Genomic DNA, 22022 nt, shown 5'->3' with positions numbered 1-22022 from the left:
GATCCAAGTACCCCGTCAGTCATAAAAAAATGGGAATGCACACTCGTGCAACTTCTCGATTTTCAGTTTATTTCTACTCATGTGCAATGTCGCTTTTGTACAACAATGCAAGTTTTGAAATCATTTATCTTGGTCTAATTTTTTTGCGGTCACAAAAAGCTGGCATCTGAACTGGGGTGTGTAGACTTTTGCAAAGTTGACTTCCTTGAAGTCCTTGCGGTGGCGCACACTCTTGAAACTGCTGACCCCAGTTTACTTCCAGTTGGCATCGAGACAGCAAAAGTTTCTGTTGTCATTTGCCGTTTAAGCTCCGCCCCCTTTCATCTCATCTGTATGATGTGGCTCTGATTCACTCCCCCCCCCCCCTTCCATTCATATCACAGCGAAACTCCTCGCCCGGTGACTCACGGGGCAAAGCATGGAAGATTGAATCATGCTCGGCATGAAGATGGGCCTGATCCACAAGCTGGGTGCAAATTTGCAGTTAGGAAAAAAAAAAAAAAGTTTACAACGTGGATCATCGGATGAAACTTCAGTACCGCGAGTGGCGCCTTGAGATAGCGTCGTTGATAATAAGTCATTCTTAACTCATTCACTGCCAAAGGCGAACATAGACGTCAAACATCCACTTTAAGCGGTTTTTCGAGGTGCATGGATAAAGTCTGCCTGGCAACCAGCGACCAATCAAATGCTCAGGATCCGAATAAAGATACAAAATTTTGGATTGAAATGAAAAAGTTAAAAAAAAAAAAACTTTTTATAATAAAGCATTAGTGAGCGTTATTTTCCTCATTGAAACTTAATTTCAACCCAAAATGTTCTTTCTTTATTCAGATCTTGAGCATTTGATTGGTTGCTTTATTAACGCACCAAGAAAAGCAGGGCAAATCAAACCTTTCTAAGATTTTCTTTTCGTTCCGCTTGTTCCCACTCGACAAACCTGTGCGTGAGCTTTCAAAAGCTCAAATGTACACGTTTTGTTTCAATGACTTTTTTTTTCCATTTGTTTCCTCAGCGCGCCATTGTTTTCATTTATTTATTTCCCCAAAACGCCATGCAGAATTTTTTGCAACGCCGAAGAATTAGAGCGATTTTCCCCTCGACTTAATGAGTCGGGACTCCGTGGCCGAAAGGTGACATTTGAGAGCGGATGCCACTTCCCGACGATACACTCCCTGCAAGTACTTGACATAGTTTTGCGCGCGCGTGTGTGCGTTTACGCATTAATGACGCTCTCTCTTCCAGAAAGACGAACTTTTGCGCTTAGGATCCCCTGACATTTTGCAGGCGTCATCAGCGAGGACAAATTTTGTACATGGAAACAATCGCCTGCATGTGTGTGTGTACACTTATTGCGAATGGTGTGTATGGTGGTGCTGACTGGCTGGCTGTTATAAAATTGAGGGGCAGCATTGCTGGAGCGTGACTCACGCACTGACTCACTCGCGGCGCTCTTCTGGACGTGCGTGCGCGTCTCACACTTTGGCTCCTCTGGCAGACTCGCACTGCATGAGCGATGATTCTAAGAATACAAAAAGTACAATCAGTACAATCGCTCGGCTACTTTGCATGGGTAGGCTTTTTTTTTTTTTTTTTTTACAGTAATACAAACTAGTGATTCAACACAAACTTGTATTGTAATCTTTATTGTTGGAGATCATTATCGTGTGTGGCACGGCGGGCACCAAATCCAGGTTTTACTCTCTTTGTGGGGACCTTATGGACTTGCGGGGACCCCCACAAGTTCAGACCTCTGTATGAGGGCCGAGACTTAGAAATTGGATTTCGCTCGCGGTTAGGTTAAGGCGGCGCTTGTCAAACAGTATTAAAGTGTGACTGGCACACATTTATCTAGTTTTGTTCAAAACCGGGATCGGTAACCAAAAAAAAACCCTTTGATGTTGAGGACAAAGTTGGTATTTTAGTCAGAAACTTGAAGTCCTAATTAGCATTTTTGCAGGCCGCATGACATTTGACCCCCGGGCCTTGAGGGCCATGTCATTGTAGGCTAATTTCTACAGGCCTGTATTGCGACGTTAGCGAGCAGCTGAGAGTTAGCGCGGCGCTAGCTACAGTACGTTTTTCTGCCCGTGTGGACTGCGCAACTTTCGGCTTCCTGGTAAAGGAGCGCGCCGGTAGCCGCCTTATCTGCGGAGCCGGCGACCTTGGTCAACCCAATAAAAACAAAAAAAAAAGTGTGAACCTTGGCCCGCCCGACGACGTTCCCGCCGCGCGCTATGACTTCTTGTTGTTTTTGAGCCGATGAGGCGGAAACTGCGGGTGACGAGTTTGGGAAACGTCAATAGTATAGCGATTCCTGTAACATTGCATTTTCGTATATACTTGTATTCCTCCATTTGTGTGGCCAGCATCCTCCTTGACGTTGCGGCCACAAAGTGGCGTAAAAACAAGGACGCGCGCACGTGACTGGAGCCTAGGACAGCCTGGGAACGGTCGTCAGTGGACTGAGACGGTCGATCCCATGAGGATTTAGTAGTCCTCGGTGGAATGTGGGCTCTCGGCTCTCATGCCCCCCCCCCCCACACACACACACGCACACGCGGAGCATGCCCTAGCCTTGCCCTCCTCTTACACATGACTGAGAAGTGACAGAAGGCGTCCAGGAATAGGACACTCGGTCTTGGCAGGGGGGGGGGGACGGACCAGACCACCGGGGGGAATTTGACACTCACCCTCGAGGCGGTGAGACGACCGCTACAATCTCCAACCAGACGCAACAAAGCGCCAACATTTTGGGATTAAAAAAAAACAAAAAAAACGCTAATATTTGCCGTGCGTCACCAGCAGGGGGCTACCTTTTTTTTTGTGTTTTGTTTTGGAAAGTGGGTTGCCATTGGCAACGCAAGGTAATTAAGCGCGGCAATGGATTGCACAAGTGGCCTGGAGCGGATGCAAAGATTGCTTCATCCGCATACATCCTGGCCTTCACCTCATTAACACGTGCTGGGAAAGCAGCAACATGTTCTCCCAGGATCCGGCGGCAAAAAAAAAAAAAAAAAATGCCAGCAGGTCAGCGCCAATTTTTGAATCAAACAGCCTATCAAACAGCTCATGCACAATAACAACAAATGTAAATGATTACATGAAAAAAACCCTCAGCATTAGTTTTTCAAATTATGAAGAAAAAATATACAAAATCTGTTTTTGCGCACAATCCTACAAAACCTTTAAGGCCTAATGAGCAAAAAGTTGACAAGTGTTTTTGCTTGGGCTAACATTTCAAAAATCAAAACATTTCAAAAAATGGGTCCGCCGTGTTTGTTTTGATCTGTCGGGAAAAAAAAATGGATAAATGGATAAAAAAAAAAAACACGGCGTTGGCCTCACAGCGTAAGAAAATGTGGATCAAGTAGAAGACTACAGTGAGACAGAAAGTAAAGAAGCGAAAACTAAATGCTCCAGAAGCACGAGAAGGGGAACAAAACATGATGAAACTAAACAAAGCAAACATGTAAGTCTTTTCATCAATTTTACTGTGACATTTGTTCATACGTGTTGCCGGTTGTCATTTTGAAAACGCGAACCTTGGACTTTGTCCTTTTTACTGCGCAATTTTTGGGATTCCAAACAATTCTGTTTTTTAGTCCCCGGGGACCCGACAGTTTTTACAGGTCAAATGAGCGCTTCAAAAGTCCTTCGTCGGCCATTGGCCCACTGGCCGCGTCCCGGTCTAAAGTTACGTGGATGTGTCTCCACCCCGAGGACAAAACCTGCAGACGGCATGACGGGAGAGGACGTGCATTTTTTTTTTTTTTTTTGCAAAAGGAAAAGCATGAAGTTAATAGGAGGGCCCCCACAATTGTCTGCAGGGGGATTTCCTGTGGAATGAATTTCATGTGGAAGCGCTTCTGCTTTCGCTGCACTCATGCCATCACTGTTATTAAAAAAAAAAAAAAAAAAACTAGTTGGTCCCATGACTGACATGTGGACGTCTGGGCCGGTCTGGCTGCGTAATCCCGTCATGTTTTTGGCCTGTTCTTTTGATGCATGTGAGCGCTCTCTAAGCCCCTGGAAATGAAAAGCCGGGTCGGCTCTTGATCATTTGTGCGTAACGCGACCCCAATGCAATTTCACAAGCCTCCAGGGGTGGAAAACCTGGAAAAAAATGTGCGTGCGAGACTTTCGCAATTTAATTACTGCTCTTATTAAATAGGAAAAAAAAAAAAAATCACGGGCCTCAATCACCAAATGGCAAACAAACCGTGCGTTTGTACGAATTAGGTCTGTAAACTAATCGGCGTTCCGCGTTAAATACGATGACGTAAAATGGCCAAAAAAAAGAAACGTTTTGAAAGCAAATTTCAAGGGAAAAGAAAAAGCAACGGCGTGCTTTTGCAAGCACTGTTTATTGGCGCATGCGTGCGTGCGTGCGTGCGTGCGTGCGTGCGTGTGAAGGAGCTCCGCAGTTGCGCAAGGCGTCGGCCCCTTTTGCCCAAAGCAAATAGCGGCGTTCTAAGAAAGAGGAAAGGCAGGTTGCCGCCCCCCCTCCCTCGTTTTGCCCTTTCTGTTTTGCACTCTTTCATCTGACACACTTGCACAATTTTCAGTTTCATCGGCCGAGTTGAGCAACGCGCGAGCTGATAACCAAATAAAAGCCGCCCGGCGCAAGTCGGAGGACGCGGCGCGGATGATGCCTGCTTGCTTTTGCTCGCTCACCACAAAAAGCTGAAACGTTAATAAGCACACATTTTTATCGTGTCATTTTATAGCATGATTACACTGCACCTGATAACCTGAGTACACGTGGCAAAAATGGCATTCCGCCTGGTTCGATTCTAAGCCCCTCAACAGTCCGTATGTATATAACTTAACTTAAAAATTAGTGTGCTGTCTCAATAAATCAATTTAATTTCATTGTGACCACTGTTTAAACTGTTTAAACAAAAAAAAACATTTGGAATGTAAACTAAATGAGATAAAAACGATTTTAATCGATTAATCGAATCCAATTAATCCGATTCGATAATTGGCTCAATCGATGGAATGTTGGAAAGAATAATCGACTGCAACAACTTTGGCTAGCGACAGCGCCGGTCTCGGAACATTCCGAAAGACGTCTTTGTCGAAGACAGGCAGCGCAATAGTTTGAGGGCAAAAGAGTTGTTCCTACGCGCTAACCTCAGGTCAAACATTTGAATTAAGGATGGGAGAATTCCCAAAGGCTCCGGTCACTCGGCTTCGCGTGGGAAAGACGCACAACTTGGCGCACGCACACAAGCGCACACTGGCGCTTTTCAAAGGCGGCGCCTTTGGAATGTGAAAATGCTAAGTGTAGGCGCTAGCCGCATGCGTTTAAACTACATTGAAATGCTCATCTGTAATTAGGCTTTTCATTCACAACATCGGGAGTCAGAAAATGAAAAATTTGAGCGATGCTAGCACTGCATGGTGCTAAAATAAGCGTCAGTTTGCTTATTCCAAAAGTCCACTAGCCTAATGCTAAAATTCTAAGTTATAGTTTCTATGACAAATTATACATGAAGATATAATACAGGCACGTATTCTTTATCCTCTGTGAAAAACTACTAGCATTAATGCATAAGCCAAGGTTTGATAAAAATGGAAACCCACCCGTCCCCAAAAAATTATGAAGAAAATTTGCAAATGCAAAACTTGAGTTTTGCTAGCCTAATGCTAACATAACGGGAACTGACCCAATAACGTAATAGTATCTGTGTCACAGTATTATAAACTCTTATTTATTTACCTACCTATCTACGTATTAAGTTTTGGTCAAATACAAACAGCATACAAAGGCATAATAAAACACCATACATTATTTATCCTCTGCAAAGAGCAAATAATATTACTGCGGCCAATGAACGGGCAGGAAAACGAGTGGATATGAGATATGCTTCAAGTGTGGCTGGGAACAGTAAAAATCTTAAAATTGCCGCGATAGATCGATCGATAGCACTAGATAGCGCTAGCTAGACCTATCGACTTGCTAGCTTGCGTGATAGATCTAGATCTAAAACATTGGGGCGAGATAAATGCGCCAAAAATGGGGTGTGTTAGCTTGCGGGTTATAGCCCCGCCCCCTCCGTAGAGGCCCACAGCGAGCATTTGCACGCTTGTTAGAAGCGGTTCCGGCGCGGCCGTGAATGAGTCCAGATGTAGTCTGCGGCCTCCCGTCCTTGCTTTCACTCTTCATTGGACACGCGCGCAGGCACTCTGCGGATGTTTACGTTGGGCGTGATTGACGGCTCTTCCGCCATAAAAGAACCGGCGTCTTCCGAGGCTCCGTCAAAGTGACGTCCGAAGACACTTGACGGTTGGCTCCGACCTCAATGGTCCGTCGGAAAAAAGCCGGAGCCGGAGCCGGCCCGCCATCTCCTTTATGATCTCATGATGCGCGGCCAGACGCATTTTTGCGCTCCGATGAGATCACGGTCTGCTACGGGACAGCATTCCTCGCCTTATATAGACCCGAGGTGCCAGATGACACCTTCGTCTTGCCATTTTTTTTTATTTCCCCAAACTGTACATCCTTGTTGAGAGGATCGAGTGAAGAAGTCAAAAACTAGCCGGGGCTAGCCAATACTGATAAGTGCATCCAACAACACTGCAGCTCCGCTCAGCTTTTAGCTTCTCATTCAATCCCAAGACGTATTTCGACCTATGATATATATGTGTGTATGTGTGTAATAAAAACAAGCGTCGACAATGAGACAGAAGAGGAAGCGGAAGAAGAATGTCCACCTTCACACTGCAAGACAACAGGAAGTGTGTATTTTGTACTTGACAGGGTATTTTGTGGAGGTGGGCGGGCTCCCAGATGACTTGACGCCTAACGCAAGCCAGATGATGGAAAAGAAGACCACCGCCTCCGAGGAGGACCTGGAGTTCTGGGCAAGTGCGCGCTTGCCGCAGAGAGAGAAAAGTCAAAAAGGTCAAGGTCACCGCCAAAGTTGGGTTTTAGGCTTACAGTGACTTCTAAGAGTTATTGATTGAGGCTAGGTTTTAGGGTCAGGTTTTGGGGTTAGGCTTCAAGGTTTTGGGTTGGGTTTTAAGGTTAAAATGTGGTTTAAGGGTTTGATTTGTAGATTGGGATTGGGTTTTAGGGTCAGGTTTTAAGGTTATAGGTCAATTTGAGGGTGAAAGTGCCCATTGAGGGTTTGGTGTTATAGGGGGAGCCTAGACGAAAGGTTCAGGCTTGGGGTTTGTCTTATCATGGTTAAGGGTTGGGTTCTAGGGTTACAGTGAGGTTTGAGGGTTAAGAGTCGGATTATATAAGGAATGTAGTTTTTGGATTCGGGTTAAGGGTCAGGGTAGGGTTGGGTAAGGTCAGCTTTTCGGGTTACTGCGAGGTTGCTTAATAGATTGAGGCTAGGTATGAGGGTTCGGTTTTGGGATTTTCGTAAGGGTGAAAGTGAACAACTGGATCTTGGCCAAAACTCGAGCAGAATCCACCCCGCCATTTTTTTGCGCAACCCATATTGCAAACAAACGGCAACAAAGGATGACGGAAAGCACCTTGTCAGAGACAAACCATGACGACACCACGGCTCCGCCCGCTCCTTTTTGATATTCCTTTCTTTGTTGGCATGAGCAAAACAAGATTTGCAAAAGGGTTGCAGGCTGCGACTGGCCTGTGGTCTCGCAAGACTTTTTGTGTTGCCTTGAAAAGGCAAAAATGAGTCACGGAAGCACCCGCCTGACTCAGCGCGCTTTTCTTAATGACAACTTGCACAATAGAAATTAACACAACAACTAAAAATACGCGGCGGCGGCGGCGGCTAACGCTGGCTCGGGTAATGTACGTGTCGTATTGGTAAGGTCGTGGCTCCGCCCACTGGACGTTCTTCGTAGTCCTGCGCTTCGTTGCCGTTAGCATTTCTTGGGATGTGCCGTTAGCGATGCCTTGGCAACGCATTTTGCCTTTTGCTAGCGCAGCTGTTTTGGAGCGCCTTGTTGTTAGCCACATGTGCATGCGCATCAAAAGAGAGGTGGGAATATTTTTACAAATTAACGCCGAAACTTGCCGCCGTTCCACTGTACGCAAATTTTGGAACGTCGGAAATCCGGGCCCAACGGAAAAGCGTGGCCTTGGGAAAGCTTTCCAAAATAGTTTGAGATGCCAACAGCTTTTCATTTGTGCAGTTGTTCCCGGAAGGTACCGAAATAGATCAATCATCTGTGACTTTCCAGGTACGACGCGGGCCGGGCTCATTCCTGCGACCTGGCGCTGACGGCGACGTAGCCAGACAGGAATGTTTTTTTTTGTTTTTTTTTTTGTATGCGACGGACAGATTGGGCAAGAACCGGAAAGTCAACAACGACACCTTTGAAGGTTCCGCCTCGCGATAGCGCCTGCTCGGGCTCATTGTCAGACCTATTATAATATTTTGACTGTAATTAACTCATCCGGTGATACCATTTTGATCTTCAAACATGTAAAAAAATGAGAAAACTGTGAAAAAATGATTAAAGAGTCAAAGCCCTGGTTTAAGAAAAAAAAAAAAACGTGAAATGACGTCTTTGGAATCGAATGAGTCAAAGTCATTCAATAAAGTCAATAAAATTGTGCCATCTTCTGTTGCTCAATGCTAGCGCGGTTAGCATCGCGAGCGCTTTCACTGGTGCCTTTGAAAAGGCTTCCCTTTTCGTTTTGTTTTTTCTCAGGCGTTTGTTCCCCCTCGCCCGCCGGTGACATCACGATGCGGACCGGCCCGCCTTGCGGAACCTCTTCTGCCGATGACGTCTCTCTCCCTTTACTAAGAGGAAAGCCCCGGCTCATGGCCGTCAAAAGGCTCGTCAGGAGGAAAAGCAACATTTCCATGAAGTCATGTGATCCAACACCTACCAAGCCTTCTCGAAAGCCTAACCTAGCTTCAAATTTTTACCCCTTGAAACCTCAACTCGGGCTTCAAAGTAAAATTTCAAACCCTACCTTCATTTCACGTTTGAATCTGCAAAGTCGAAGCTTGGAAACAGAACCCTACTTTCAAATCCTAACCTTTTCTTTGCGATATATGACGCCGGACTGATACCGGCATCCGCTCAGAGTCCTCACTGATACCGAGTACCGATACCAATCGTATCGAAAAAAATATGCAATTTTTGAGGGGGCGTTTTGCTTGAAGTATCGGCGGCTGATATCGTCTGCCTCCACGAGAACCCATTTCTTCCAAGCGCCGATACGGTGGAATGGAAACTTGCGCATATTCGAAACGTCCGAGGCTTGAAGGCCAACAATCAAACCCTAAAATGGGCTTGAAAGCCTCATTTGAAACCTTAACCCTATTTTGAACCCCAAAACAAGGTTGAAAACCCGACTCTGGCAGCTAAGTCCCAGCTCGGGAGCCAACTTGGGGAACCCGAACTCTGGCTGAACACAAACCGCAACGTGTTCCAGTGAGAACAAAACGCTGTGAAATCCACCACAAGCTGATGTCAAGTCAGGTATTGCTCTTTGGCATTTGAATGTTGCACAATGCGCACACACACACTTGACACACTGTGCCCAGCAGCCATTTTGTGCCGCAAGAGTTCAGAGTTCGCTGAGGCCGGGCGACATTGGCGACCTCTTGCGTCACTTTGCACAACATGCTTATGCACCGCTTGTTTACAGCACACACGCACACACACACACACACACACACACACACGCCTATTGTACCTGGCTCCACGCGGTTCCCTCATGTTTGTTCACATAACAAACACGACCTCAAATTTCACACGGGGGTTTCAAGTGGACTACTGGAGGACAAAAATTGCAGGGACGTCCAATGTGAGACATAACCATTGGAGAAGTGAGCAACTTTTATGGTTGTTTCTTAAACAATTGGTGCAAAACGATCCCAATTTGGGGCCAACTTTTTGGGTTATTCATTTAAGCCAAAATTGTGGGTTGTTTTGTGCAAAGATGTTTGGGTTATCTAATTGACATTATGTCTTGAATAAATAACACGGGCTTATTCGTTGAACTTGATTTGGGGGTATTTATGTATTCCGTTCATATTTTTTATGTGAAATAAATAAGACAAAAAGTTGGGTCAAACCATCAATAAAATAAGCCAAAACCGGGTGGTACGAAGACACATATCGGGGTTGTTTTGTGGGTTTTCTCATCAGATTAAATGAAAAACCCCAAAATCCGCAGAAAGTGTGTCAATAAATAACCCAAAAGGTTTGGTTGACCCATTTTGGAGCAGAGTACAAAAGTTTCAAAAGGGGATTTTTCAAAAGCAATATCCCGTCTTCTGAAAACCAATTGGAAACTTGAATGCGCGTTCTTTTGTGACTCATTCACTGCCATCGACGACTATTGACGTCTATCGTTTATTTTACCCGGACATCTCGAGTGAAATTGCGTTTCAAAGCAAATAAAACATTTTTCAATCAACATTTGAACCGAGATGCGCAGGATAAGCTGTATTTTTGTTTTGCATTCTTCAGCGTTAACCTGGTGGAGCGAGAGAGAGAGCGAGAGGGGAGGGGGGGGCAGGGGGCGTGGCTTGTGAGTGAGGTAAGGCGTCGAGCGTTCATTCTCATTCACTCGCCGCCTCTCTGTCGGGCCGTGAGGCGCTCTCTCCTCTTCTCTTCCCTTCCTCCCTCTCTCCTTTTCTCCCTCCACACCATCAGCATCACCACCGAATTGGGATTAAGCAGCAGACGCCAGCGAAATGGCCTCCAGGACGCCCAAGTTTTAAGCGACCCCCCCCCCGCTCCCCCCCCTCCCCTCCCAAGCCGGCATGAGCGTCCAGTGGAGCGACGGCGGCGGCGGCGGCGCGGGGCTCGCGCGCAAGCGGCTCGACTCGGACTCGGAGCCTCAGCGGCCGGCGGCCAAGCGCGCGCGCGCGCTGAGCAGCGAAGCCGGGGACGCGCACGGAGGACTCCTCGCCGCGAGCGCCCCGGCCCCGGCTCTGGCGGCCGGCGTCCCCCAGCGGGGCCCCGCCAGGATCGGGCCCTTCCTGCTGCTGCCCGCCGCCGCCGAGCGCGACGGCGCGCACTGCCGCGCCGTGCACGTGGACACCGGCGACGAGCTGGCTTGCAAGGTAAAAGCGCGCGCGCGCACGCCGCCGGCTATTGCGCAACTCTCGGCGGCCGTGAATGCGCTTGCTCAACCGGCTGTTTTGTCGACGTTGTCACGCGAAGCGCTCACGCAACTTCGTCTCTCTCGCTTTTTTTCCTCTCTCATTTTTTTTTTTGCGCACACGTCACCTTGTGACACACCGGAAACGCGAGCTGGAGCTTTCGATGCGGCGCACGCGCGCGCGCGCACGGCCTTGTTGTTGGTTGTTCAAGTTCATGCTTCGCAGCTGTGACTCATGTGTCCTCTTACACACACACACACACACACACACACACACACACAAAGTACAGAGACGCAATCGCAATGTAAACACGCCCAGTTTTCCCAAAGTGATGCCAAATCGGCATGCTTGCTTCCGTGGTATGTACTGTAATCATCATAATTAGGGCTGTCCCAATATCGTATTTTTTTCAGCGGAATTACATCGTATGAAATGTTTTAAAAGATTTACAATTCACACAAAGAACAATATTAGCAACAATAGCCGCTGATGTTGGCAATTTCGGATGTAGACCCATACAATCTATACACATTTTTTTGTAGCTGATATCAATAATAGATTGGGACATCCTCTGTTCATTATTTTACTAAAAAGAATAAGGGCATCACACTGACACTGGCTCTATTTTTAAGATAAAAGAACTCGTGGAAGCCGCGGATACCACGCACCGATACTTAGGATAAAAAATAATATAAGTCCTCCTGGGCGATACTTGCTGCTTTTCTGCAACAGATTGTCATATACAACAGAAAGAAAGCTTAGTTCACAGATTTTTGGTTTTGTTTTCAATTAAATTCAAAATATGAAAAAGCACTAGAGGAACTGCTACTTAGTATCTACTTAGTGAGTACTCAAGAATGAAAAAAGTGCCATCAAATATTCCTAAAAACGAAACGATGAAACAGGAAATTTGCCCAAAATGGCCACTTCAAACCATTGTTGTTCTCCTTCTTGTTTTCGGGCTCAGGTTGTGCGCATGGCGGAGTACCAGCAGAAGATGCGAGCCTACGGGGCGGTGCCCCCCCACCCGAGCGTGTCGTCCGTCCAGGAAGTGATCCTCGGCGAGCGCGAGGCTTACGTCTTCCTGGACAGGGACTTTGGCGACATGCACGCGCTGGTGAAAAGCCGGCGGCGGCTGGACGAGGGGCGGGCCCGGGCCCTCTTCCGGCAGATGGCGCAGGCGGTGGCGCACTGCCACCGGGCCGGCGTTGTGCTGGGCGACCTCAAGCTGCGCAAGTTCGTCTTTGCCGACCAAAACAGGTGAAACGCTTGCAAAAATCTGCTTTTTTTTGAGCTACGCTTGCTTAGTTCGTAGTCGCGCCCTCAACCCAGTTGTTTGATCATTGGGTTAACTACACAACTGCAAAATTTCCGACCTTGAAAAAAAAACGGTGATGCGGGGGCAATGAAAAAAACATTTTGAAGTGAACGGAGATCCGAATGGCAACGCGCATTTCGGAGTGTACGGTCCAATGCCAGATTTGAACGAAGAAATTGCGCCATTTCAAACGGAGCAGAGACTCAATATCAACATCTTCCAGTGGCTACGGTTAGATATTCATCCCGTTTTGTTTGATCATTGGCGCGATTACGCAATAGAAAAATGAGACACTTGAGGTGGGGCAAAAGTCAAACAAAAAAAGCAAACGCAAATCCGAACGGTAACAGGTTCCAAAACAAAAGTTCCAAATCAAATAAAAAATGGTAAACGCTTACGTGCGCCATCTTTATTTACGGCGTATCGGTCCACCTCCGTTGCTAATGCTAGCTAGCCAAGCGCAACAATTCCAGCTTGGGCAAATAGCTTTTACCAGTTAGATAAGTCACCCCCATTGAGATAGTGCAGGCGTACCTAATGAAGCGTCCCAGAGAGCAAACATGGCGGCAGATGCTCTCTCCAGGACGCCCGCGTATGTGTGTGTGTGTGTGTGTGGGCACACACACACGTCGGGTAGGAGGTTCTGTACTTGTGGAGGCAGCATTGTGTTGTACTCCGAGCCGGGTGGGCGTTCAAGCCGCCAGACGACCAGACAATCATCTCATTTGCATGAATGGCTCCTTCATTACGGAGCCCTGACATCATGCGGCGAGGAAGGAATGAATGATGGGACTTCACAGAGGTTTCCGGATAACGAGGCAAAGTCCCCGGCCGGAAAAACTATTTGCCGCCTCTTGAAACGGAGGTCGGGCCAGACAAACGGCAACAGACAGCTCCAGACGCGAGTCTCGTCCATATCTGCGAGTCCGCAGAGCCGTGAGTCACGCGCTCGCAGGAAACAAAAGGGGGGCTAGCGGGCCGCACGCCCCGGTTTTTTTGGGTCGGCTTCCATCGGAGAGAAAAAGCTGAAGCGTCGCTAGCTGCTTTGCACGTTTGTGCCCGTTATATCCGGAGCGGTCAGAAAATGACAGGTAGATGTGGCGGGAATAGCAAGTCGAAACAAATTACGCCAACACACATGTACTGGCTAGCGAGCAGAGCGCCGCGACGTAGCGTAAGTTCATGACTTTTCCAGGTGGCAAGCAAGGAAGGTCAATTTGAGTTTGTGATTGACTATAAAGATCAACAAGTAAGCGTTAGCGAATGCTCGCGGCTTAGGCTAGCAGAAGTCGACTAGACAAGCGAAGGAACGTTTTAGGTATCGCTAAAGACAAAGAGATACGAGTTACGATAAATTTCAAGTCAAACATTCGTGAATACTGAGTGCTTGGGCTAGCTAGCAAAGCGTGGCAATGTAGCGCGATGTGGAGACTTTTCCAGATAGCATGTACGGGAAGTCAAACACAGAGGCAACCAAATGTACAAACTGCAATAGTCAACAAGTAGATGTTAGCGAATGCTAGCTGCCGAGGCTAGCTAGCAGCGTGGCCATGGGAAATGGTAATCGGAGAGGGAAAATGCTATTTTTCAGTATTTGTGCTACATCGTATCGACATGGTCCAAAATTAAATCAGTAAATATAGTTTGTTGGTCATTTTTAGGGTGTTGTGATGTTTGTCGGCATTTTTTCCCCCACAAAACCGCATGTGCATCATTGGACAAATGCAGCGTTTTTAGCTTACAATTTGCAAGTATGCTGAAATGAGTTTACCCATCAAAAATATTGGCAACTTTTCAAAGATAAACGTATGACAACGGTGCGCCTTCTTTCTCTGGCCAGGACCCAAGTGCGTCTGGAGAGCCTGGAGGACTGCCGCGTCCTGGAGGACCCGCGGGACGACGCCACGAGCGACACGCACGGCTGCCCGGCCTACGTCAGCCCCGAGATCCTCAGCGGGGCGGCTCCTTACTCGGGCAAGATGGCCGACATGTGGAGCCTGGGCGTGGTTCTGTACACCATGCTGGCGGGACGCTACCCTTTCCACGACGCCGACCCGGCCGCGCTCTTCTCCAAGATCCGCCGGGGACACTGTTGCCTCCCCGAGGGACTCTCGCCCGGGGCGCGCTGCCTGGTCCAGAGCCTTCTGAGGAAGGACCCGGCCGAGAGGCTGACGGCTCCCGAGTTGCTGGCGCACCCGTGGTTCCGGGGCCCCGCCGCCGAAGCCGGCCCGGCCGAGCAGACGGTACCGTCCTTCGAGGCGGACGACGAGGACCCTCCGCTCTGCTGACAGTTAACGGACCCGCTCGGATACGGTGGATCCCCCGCTATTGGCCGGGGTAGGAAAGGGCTTTGAAATGGCCACAAGATGGCGGCAAAGCACTTGAAAAAACTGATCCTTGAGCATGGACGCTATCGCACGCTCCAAAAATTGACGCGAGACCCACCGGGCGTATTAACTAGCATACTGGCTGAAATAGCATGCTAGCGCAAGTCGGTCAGACATTGGGAAACCAAATATTTGCACTAGCACTTTACACAAGTGGTATTATTTCGTTGAAGTCAAATTTAGGCTTTTATGTACACGAAAAAAGAAATGTCGACTAAAAAGGCGGTGTCGGGAGTCAAATAAAAACGACGCCTTGTGACTGCGCAGGAGGAAAACCGACGTCTAACAATTCGGTCTTGAATCAAATATTAACCTGGCGATTCCACCAGATGGCGCCAGAGGCGATTAATTGACAATTTCGGTAATAATATTTGCGTCGCTATGCGGGGGTTCACTGTACTGTTTCCGTGTACTGTATGGGCATTTGTTTTTGTTCTCATTGTTGGTGCTAAGACAGAATAGCCAAGACCTCAACGAGCTACGCTTAGCTAGTTTAACAGACGGCGACGATATTCGTCTCACGTTGGTCGACAGCCACGATGACGGCCAATAAAATGTCTTTTCGATTAAATCCGACAAATTGAGTCTAATGCCAAAGAAGCTCGGTTGCTGAAATAAAAGGACTTTTTTTTAATGTTATCATTATTATTTCGATTTTCTTTTAACCAGAATAAGATGAGTTTGGTTGTTTTTTTTCTTATTAACTTTTTTCATGGGTGCTAAAACCCAACAGGCAAGATTTGCCGTTACGCTGAGCAGATGGCGGCGGCGGGACGCGTCAGCCTGGCTGACTGGCGCCCGGATGGCCAGCGCAGATGTGTCACACGCGTCGACATGGGACACAAAGTGTCCGAAATACTAATGGCCTGAAGAACAATCGGAGCTATTCACCCTCAAAGATTAGATTTTTCGAGAGGTTTCGTTCTCTTCCAGCTACGATTTTGAAGAGCGAAAATGTTTTTGGGCATTGTCATTTATCAGCTGAATCCGACGTGTTTCAAAATTGCATTTGAAATCCCAAATAACTTGTTTATCAAATTAAGAATTCTACTCAAAAGTAAATTTTAAAATGTGCTAATATTATATGCTATTTGCTCATATGAAAATATTAGCATTGTTCGGTTTTGGGACAAATTAAGAAATTTACTCCAATTACTTTTCAAAATGTTTATTTTTTATCTTAAACAGAGTAATTTTATTTTGTTGTTTTTGCTATGCAATCTATACAAATATATTGTCTGAGGTTTTATTTTTTTTTCCAAAACAAATTAGCACCATTCGTTTTTGGCCAGAAAAAAAAAGTTATTTAAACGTTGGCAAATTGCTACATGGACTCGACATGTTGTTGTCTTGAGCTGGATTTTGCTAACTAACGAGTGACACCTGTGAGGACGTAATGCTACAAGCGAGCCATCTTGTTTTTCATTTTGTTTGTTTTTTTGTTTTTTTAATGGCTAAAGTGTCTACAGTATAATGTTGAACGCTAAAGGACTGGAGACAACGAGCAGATTACTGACTCGAGTGCGCCATCTGTCGCACTCTAAATGAAGTGTGCACGTGCAGGAGAAACATGTAAATATTTGTATATTTCAAACGTCACGGATGAATAAAGATGTTTTTTCCAAATGATTTCTTTCCATCGATTTCTTTTTTCACCACCGCTCCAAGCGGCACGAATAAAGACCTTGGAATGAATTTATTGCAGATGGTAAAGGAGGAGGAGAGCGAGGAAGTGGGGCGGAAAGAAAGGAAGGATAAACGAAGGAAACAAGGATGCATGAAAAAGTTGAAGGCAGGAAAGACAGATTTATGAAGGAAAGAAGGATGTATGCAAGGTTGGATGAAAGGAAGAACAATTTACGAAAGAAGGAGGGCACAGAACGAAAGGAAATAAGTGCGGAACGGAAGGTGAGATGGAAAGAAGCAAAAAGGTATGAAGGAGGGAGGGACAGAACGAAGAAAACGAGGAGGCGTGAACGTGACATAAAATAAGAAAATAAGAAGAAAGGAGTGAAAGACAAAGGGAAGAAAGGAAATTGAGATTGAAAATTGAGATGAAATTGTGTCATACCGTTTTAAACTGCCTATTAGGTCAGGGCAATATGATTAGACTACCTGCATATCACAAGACAGCTCTTTGCTGTCCTCGTGCGGCCATTTATATATTTTTCTTCGCTGTCTTCTATATACTGTATTTGTCTCCCTCCCTCCCTCCCTCTCTCTCTTTCCCTCCCTCTATTTAAGGGTGGTGCATGCTAATCGCGGCTAATCCCATTGTGACAAATATTAGCGGCAAATAAGAGCGAGCCAAACGTCTTTTTTTTTTTCGTGGCAAAACGGAAAATTCCAATGTCAATCTCAAAAAAAAAAGAAAAGCGGGGAGATTATGTGAAAGTTGAACAATGCCCCCAGTGAGCAAGGGATTAAGACGGCGGCACGGATCTTTTTCTCCTTTCATTTGGAGGGTCTGTGTGTTTTGCTCTTGGTGTCATTCGGGTGCGTGTTCTTGCCCGGTGGGGCAAACACCTTCAACAAACAAGCGCTTTGTGTACACTGCCTGGAAGCGCTGCGGGGACGTTGATTCTTCGGTGCGAAAAAAGTGGAGGACGACCCTCGCATGTGTTTGCAGCCAGCAAAGGTGGAGGCTTGCTTTATTGCGCTGCCGTGAGTTGAGCTGCCATAAAAAATAAAAAAATAAATGATAAAAAGGGCCTTTTGTCCCGTCTGGCGGCCCCTGTCCTGTATCAACTGTTGCCACGGCAACGCCACCTGACCGGGACAGGCTGAAAAAAGCTACACTTCCAAAAGGCTTGTGGGGGTGGGGCTACTACTTCATAAATATATATATATATAGATATATATATATTAGTGATTGTGTTATTTTCGTTTATTTCAAGTGCATTTGTTATGATTTAGAGCAGACCTTCTCAAACGGGAGAATGAGAAGATACTTGACGGGGTACGTGAGATTTGGTACCAGCAAATATGTAAAAACGCATCAAAAATCTTTCGGCAGGAAGGGAAGGTTTCCTTTTCAAAGTGAGAGCAAACTAACTGTAACATGAAGCAACTTCTAGCTAAATTGTACCAGTGAGTTTTTTGAAAAATGCTTACACAGTAAAAGTAAAAAAACACCATGTTATGAATATGAATGAAATGAGACCTTTAATAACTAGTCTTTATAACATGAGCAGCTTTGAATGGAAAACAAAGGGGAATCATCTAAACCAAAAACATTGGCTTAATTAATTAATTTGAACTTTTTTTCTTTCATCTATTCAAAGCCACTCAAACGGATCATCAGGCTGATTGTCGGGAATATTTCATGGGGCTACGTGATTTTTTTTTTTTTGTTGTGACGCAGCGATTTAAAGTCCCCTTGCTAATTTGGATTTTGTATCTCAGAGAGTTGGAGGCCACAGTAATAACCACGGAAAAATGGCTGGATTCCAAACGGTTTACTCGTTGGGTAAACTCGTTTTTTTCATTTTATGCAAATGTGTTGATAAACAAAGCAAAACATGGGTAAAAATGACCGCAAAATATTATTGCTGTTTCAGTAGGGTCAAATTGATTGTTGTGTGTAAATAATGAGAAACTTTTCTTCCTGGGTCACATTGACCCAGGATGTTATTACTATTGCAGATTAAAAACATATGCACCAATATACATGAAGTATTGCCTTTGTTACTTCATTCACGATCAAAAAGCAAAGTTTTTGACACTTTGGGATAAATGTACACACCTCTGGGTCATATTGACCCTGAGACACTTTTGCTAGCTACTTTTGTTAGCAGTATTACACATATAAAAAATAATTACACTATATATGCATTAAGTTGCCTTTGTTACTTAGATTGCAATCAAAAACCAAAAAGCAACAAAAACAATAAAAAAGTGACAGTTTTGCATAAATGCACACACCTCCGGGTCATATTGACCCTGAGACATTATTACTCTTCTGGAGAAATGAACATAAACGACTGGTTAAAAGTAAATATTGGCTTGGGACTGAACACATTTTCAACATGCTTGGGTGACGAAAAACACCCCGGGTCAAATTGACCCAGGGACATTATTGCTCTCCCTTGCAAACAAACGCAGCAGGAGGCTCTATTCCTGCTAAAACGGAACAAAAATATCTTGTTAGCTTTCTACAACCAGGATAGGGAAACTTAGTAGCGGAACTTAAGTTTGCCATATAACCACAAGATTGTTCGTAACGTCTCCCGTGACCTTCGTGACCTTATCGGGCTTTCTCTTCATTTCGCAATTACAATTCAAGTGAATAAATAATGACTTTCAAAGATTAAAAAGAGTGAGAAACAAACATTCGGATGAGTAACAGGAAGGGCGGGTTTCCGTGAAGGAAAACTTGGAAGCAGTCTGTGGCTTCATAACTTTACCTCATTCGCTGCCGTTTGACGACTATACATGTAACAGATTTTTACCTCAATTTTTTTTTTTGTTACCTCGTTAAAATGGTATGACCCTATAAAACCGCCAAACCCGTCTCGAGAAAAATGTTAGTATGCAGACTATGTTTTTTCACTAAAAATAAAAATATTGGCATCATTTAAGAAAAAAAAACATAACAATTGAACTTAAAATGTCTATAAGCATTTGTTTAACTGAAGAAAAATTTCCGGTTTTCATTTGAGGGCGCGGCCAGGCTCATTAGCATGTCTTCAAAAGGTTCAATGAAAACTTAAGCAAGTAAAACTCTCCCTGTAGTTTTCTACAGTACTGTAAATAAAGGCCTGCAAACATTCCCGATAAGAGAACAAAGTTAAATTTTAAACAAATACTTCCGCGAAGTAGAAAGTGTCAACAAAGTGCCCATTATTGGAGCTGATAATTGGGCCAGCCGATATGTGATAAATATTTAATTTGGCCACGGTAGCATCTGTGACTTTGAATGTGTGCGGCTTTAAAAGGCGGGGCTTGAGAGTGACATTTGATTCAGCCAATCAGAGCGCAGCTGCCTAAAGTCAGCTCGCCGGCTAGGTTAAATTAGCCAAGGTCGACTAAGTTAGCTTAATTTTGATTGTTTCAAGTCTTTTCGTGGTCGACGGAATTTTTTGAAGCTTAAGTGGGTAACATCTTGTCGGAAAGCGACATCGCAAGACATCCGAGAAGCGGCAGGAGGCACTTGGAGAAGTTTTTGAGCCGCGGCACGTGGCCCTCAGCGGGCCCCGGTCTCGGGCCGGACGTGGGCGGCCAGCTCCCGGAGGAGGGCGGTCCGACCCAGGTAGTCCCCGCGCCTCTTCTCCGCCATCACGTCCTCCAGGCTTCGGAAGTGGAGCGCGTGCGAGTACTTCTGCTCGCCCAGAAGAATGTGCAGCGTGTAGGGCTGGCGCCCGGCGCCGGCGCAGAGCTCGCCGCCCGCCTTCAACTCCCGCCGGCCGAAGCGGCACCAGGCGGCGAAGCCCTCAGAGTTGCGCCAGCTCAGCTCGCGGTCCTTCAGCCCCACCTAGGGCGAACCGGCGGAGCTTTTATTGCGCTTCCGATACGGCCGCGCTCAAAGAAAACCGAGGGAAAAAATGCCAATACGCTGAGCTAAGGTCTGATAAAGGACAAAAGTAATCAATTACTTGAAGTAAACAAGTGCCCAATGGATCAGTATCAGCCGTTTCTATGTCCTTGAGCTAGATACTTGAAAACTGTTGAAGAAAAAATAAATACTTACTGGCAATTTAATGTCTGGACTTAAAAATGTAAATAAAAAATGTCTTTGGGATTGAATGAGTTATATGTATGTCATCATAGATATTTAAAAAGGGGGGAAACGCAAGACAACACTAGGAAGCTGAAATTTCAGCCAGATGGCGACAACATGTCAAAGTTCAACATGGCACGACCACTTAGTTGTTACTAACAATTTGGCTAAAATATTGTGAGAACGACGGGAAGAAAATGCCACGAAAATGCTCCTATTTCCCAAAATTCACAAGAGCTAAATATTCAGATAGGATAAACAAAGCGTTGCGGGTATTAAGGGCCTCGTTTGACCACCGCCCCTGACCGGACATTCCAACCTAATCGAGAGATCAAACGATCACGGGAAACGGTCCCAATTATTTCGGAAGACACGATAAGGGAGCCGAGAGCGAACTTGGGCGTGTGCTGACCTGCTCCAGGGCGCTCCGCACCACGGCGTCGGGTTCCCGGGCTCGGAACTTGTAGCGCTCGTTGACGATGCGGCAGCGTCGCCCCCGGCCGGCGTCGGTCAGGAAGGCGCTCTTCACCTCGGCCCGGTGCAGGTGGACCACCTGGAAGTCGCCCACGTACACCGCCCAGTGCGGGTACTGGCCGCCGGCCACGAACTCCACCAGGTCGCCGGCTCGGCACTTGTTGAGCAGGTTCTCCGGCGAGTACACCTCCAGGGCGGACGAGCGCCGGCTCTTCTCGTACACGCACTCGTCCAGGCGGTACACGGCGCACTCCACCTCCTCCCGAGGGTCGAACGGCGTTTCTTCCGGGCTCGGGCTCGGGCTCGGGTTCCGCTGGCTCGCCCCCCCGCCATCACCGCCGTCGTCGTCGTCGTCGTCGTCCCCGCCGGAGAAAATGTACGAGACGCCGATGCGGGGGCCCTCGTCCCGGTCCACGCCGTGAGGGTCCGCGGTGGGAACTTCGGCGTAACTTAACCGCTCCATGTGGTTCCCCATTCGGGACAACAACTGGGTCCGAGTCACTATGTCGCCATCGTGGAGGGAGGGGGGCGTCGAATCCTAAATCCACCGCAACAGGTGGAGAGTGTTTAAACAAACGAGGAGAAAAAGACTTCCGTTTCGGATGGCTTCCTCCCGCTCTTCCTCTTCAGGTGTTTGCGTCTCACCTGAGCCGCTCTTCCGGCGTCAAAGTTGGCGTCCAGCCGTCGATAAAACTCCACGCGAATTCACTACAAAGTCACACCGGTGCGGTCCGGTCCGACCCGGTCGCTAAGCAGGAATTGTGGCTCGTGTTCCCCCCTCGCCACTCGAGGAGGTTCACGTGTGGCTCCTCTCAAGAGAGCGAAATCCCTGCCTCCGAACCGGAAGTGAGCGGAGAGAATAAAAGCACGGGCGGAAATAGACAATAGAAATACAGGAGTTGTTTTGAGCGACGTCACGTGCAGTTCCTCTCAGGCCAACGAAACCCATGACTCCTAACCGGAACCGAGTGGAAAAAATAAAGTTAAAGAGCGGAAATAGGCATAGTTTGAAGTTCTTATTTTTAACAATGTCACAATTTCTCCCAAACTAACGAAATTCCTGC

At 46.7% G+C, this 22022-nt stretch overlaps 3 protein-coding genes across 3 annotated transcripts in view; 1 reads left to right on the top strand and 2 right to left on the bottom strand.

Moving 5' to 3' along the window:
• triqk (triple QxxK/R motif containing) overlaps nucleotides 1-1487 on the bottom strand; it is a 60561-nt gene extending 59074 nt beyond the window's left edge. The window contains exon 1 of the mRNA XM_088405547.1: nucleotides 1444-1487. The gene's annotated coding sequence lies outside the window, so the exon portion shown is untranslated. The remainder of the gene's footprint in view (nucleotides 1-1443) is intronic.
• Nucleotides 1488-10518: 9031 nt separating this feature from the next.
• trib1 (tribbles pseudokinase 1) lies at nucleotides 10519-16394 on the top strand. The gene is made up of 3 exons (XM_088405438.1): nucleotides 10519-11021; nucleotides 12028-12320; nucleotides 14219-16394. The coding sequence occupies exons 1-3, from the start codon at nucleotides 10719-10721 to the stop codon at nucleotides 14664-14666; spliced, it is 1044 nt and encodes a 347-aa protein (XP_088261564.1). The 5' UTR covers nucleotides 10519-10718; the 3' UTR covers nucleotides 14667-16394.
• A 1510-nt stretch (nucleotides 16395-17904) lies between these two features.
• lratd2a (LRAT domain containing 2a) lies at nucleotides 17905-21814 on the bottom strand. Its single transcript, XM_088405545.1, has 3 exons — nucleotides 21604-21814; nucleotides 20897-21496; nucleotides 17905-20238 (listed from the first exon to the last, which is right to left on the bottom strand). Exons 2-3 carry the CDS (start codon nucleotides 21431-21433, stop codon nucleotides 19951-19953), a joined length of 825 nt encoding a protein of 274 aa, XP_088261671.1. The 5' UTR covers nucleotides 21434-21496; nucleotides 21604-21814; the 3' UTR covers nucleotides 17905-19950.
• Between the last annotated feature and the right edge of the window lie 208 nt (nucleotides 21815-22022).

Source organism: Hippichthys cyanospilos, chromosome 21 (genome assembly GCF_059441005.1).
Source record: "Hippichthys cyanospilos isolate Australia breed blue-spotted pipefish chromosome 21, RoL_Hcya_1.0, whole genome shotgun sequence".
In the NCBI taxonomy this organism is placed as follows: domain Eukaryota; kingdom Metazoa; phylum Chordata; class Actinopteri; order Syngnathiformes; family Syngnathidae; genus Hippichthys; species Hippichthys cyanospilos.
The sequence above is the reverse complement of the archived record's forward strand: the minus strand, read 5'-3'. Positions and strand labels throughout refer to the sequence as shown.

What these genes read in the sequence shown, in the direction of transcription:
- trib1 (XM_088405438.1), top strand. Translation starts at nt 10,719, where the DNA reads ATGAGCGTCCAGTGGAGCGACGGCGGCGGCGGCGGCGCGGGGCTCGCG. An exon ending in GCGACGAGCTGGCTTGCAAG is followed by an intron (nt 11,022 to 12,027) that starts GTAAAAGCGCGC and finishes TTTCGGGCTCAG; the next exon opens with GTTGTGCGCATGGCGGAGTA. An exon ending in GTCTTTGCCGACCAAAACAG is followed by an intron (nt 12,321 to 14,218) that starts GTGAAACGCTTG and finishes TTCTCTGGCCAG; the next exon opens with GACCCAAGTGCGTCTGGAGA.
- lratd2a (XM_088405545.1), bottom strand. Translation starts at nt 21,433, where the DNA reads ATGGGGAACCACATGGAGCGGTTAAGTTACGCCGAAGTTCCCACCGCG. An exon ending in TGCGGAGCGCCCTGGAGCAG is followed by an intron (nt 20,239 to 20,896) that starts GTCAGCACACGC and finishes GGTTCGCCCTAG; the next exon opens with GTGGGGCTGAAGGACCGCGA.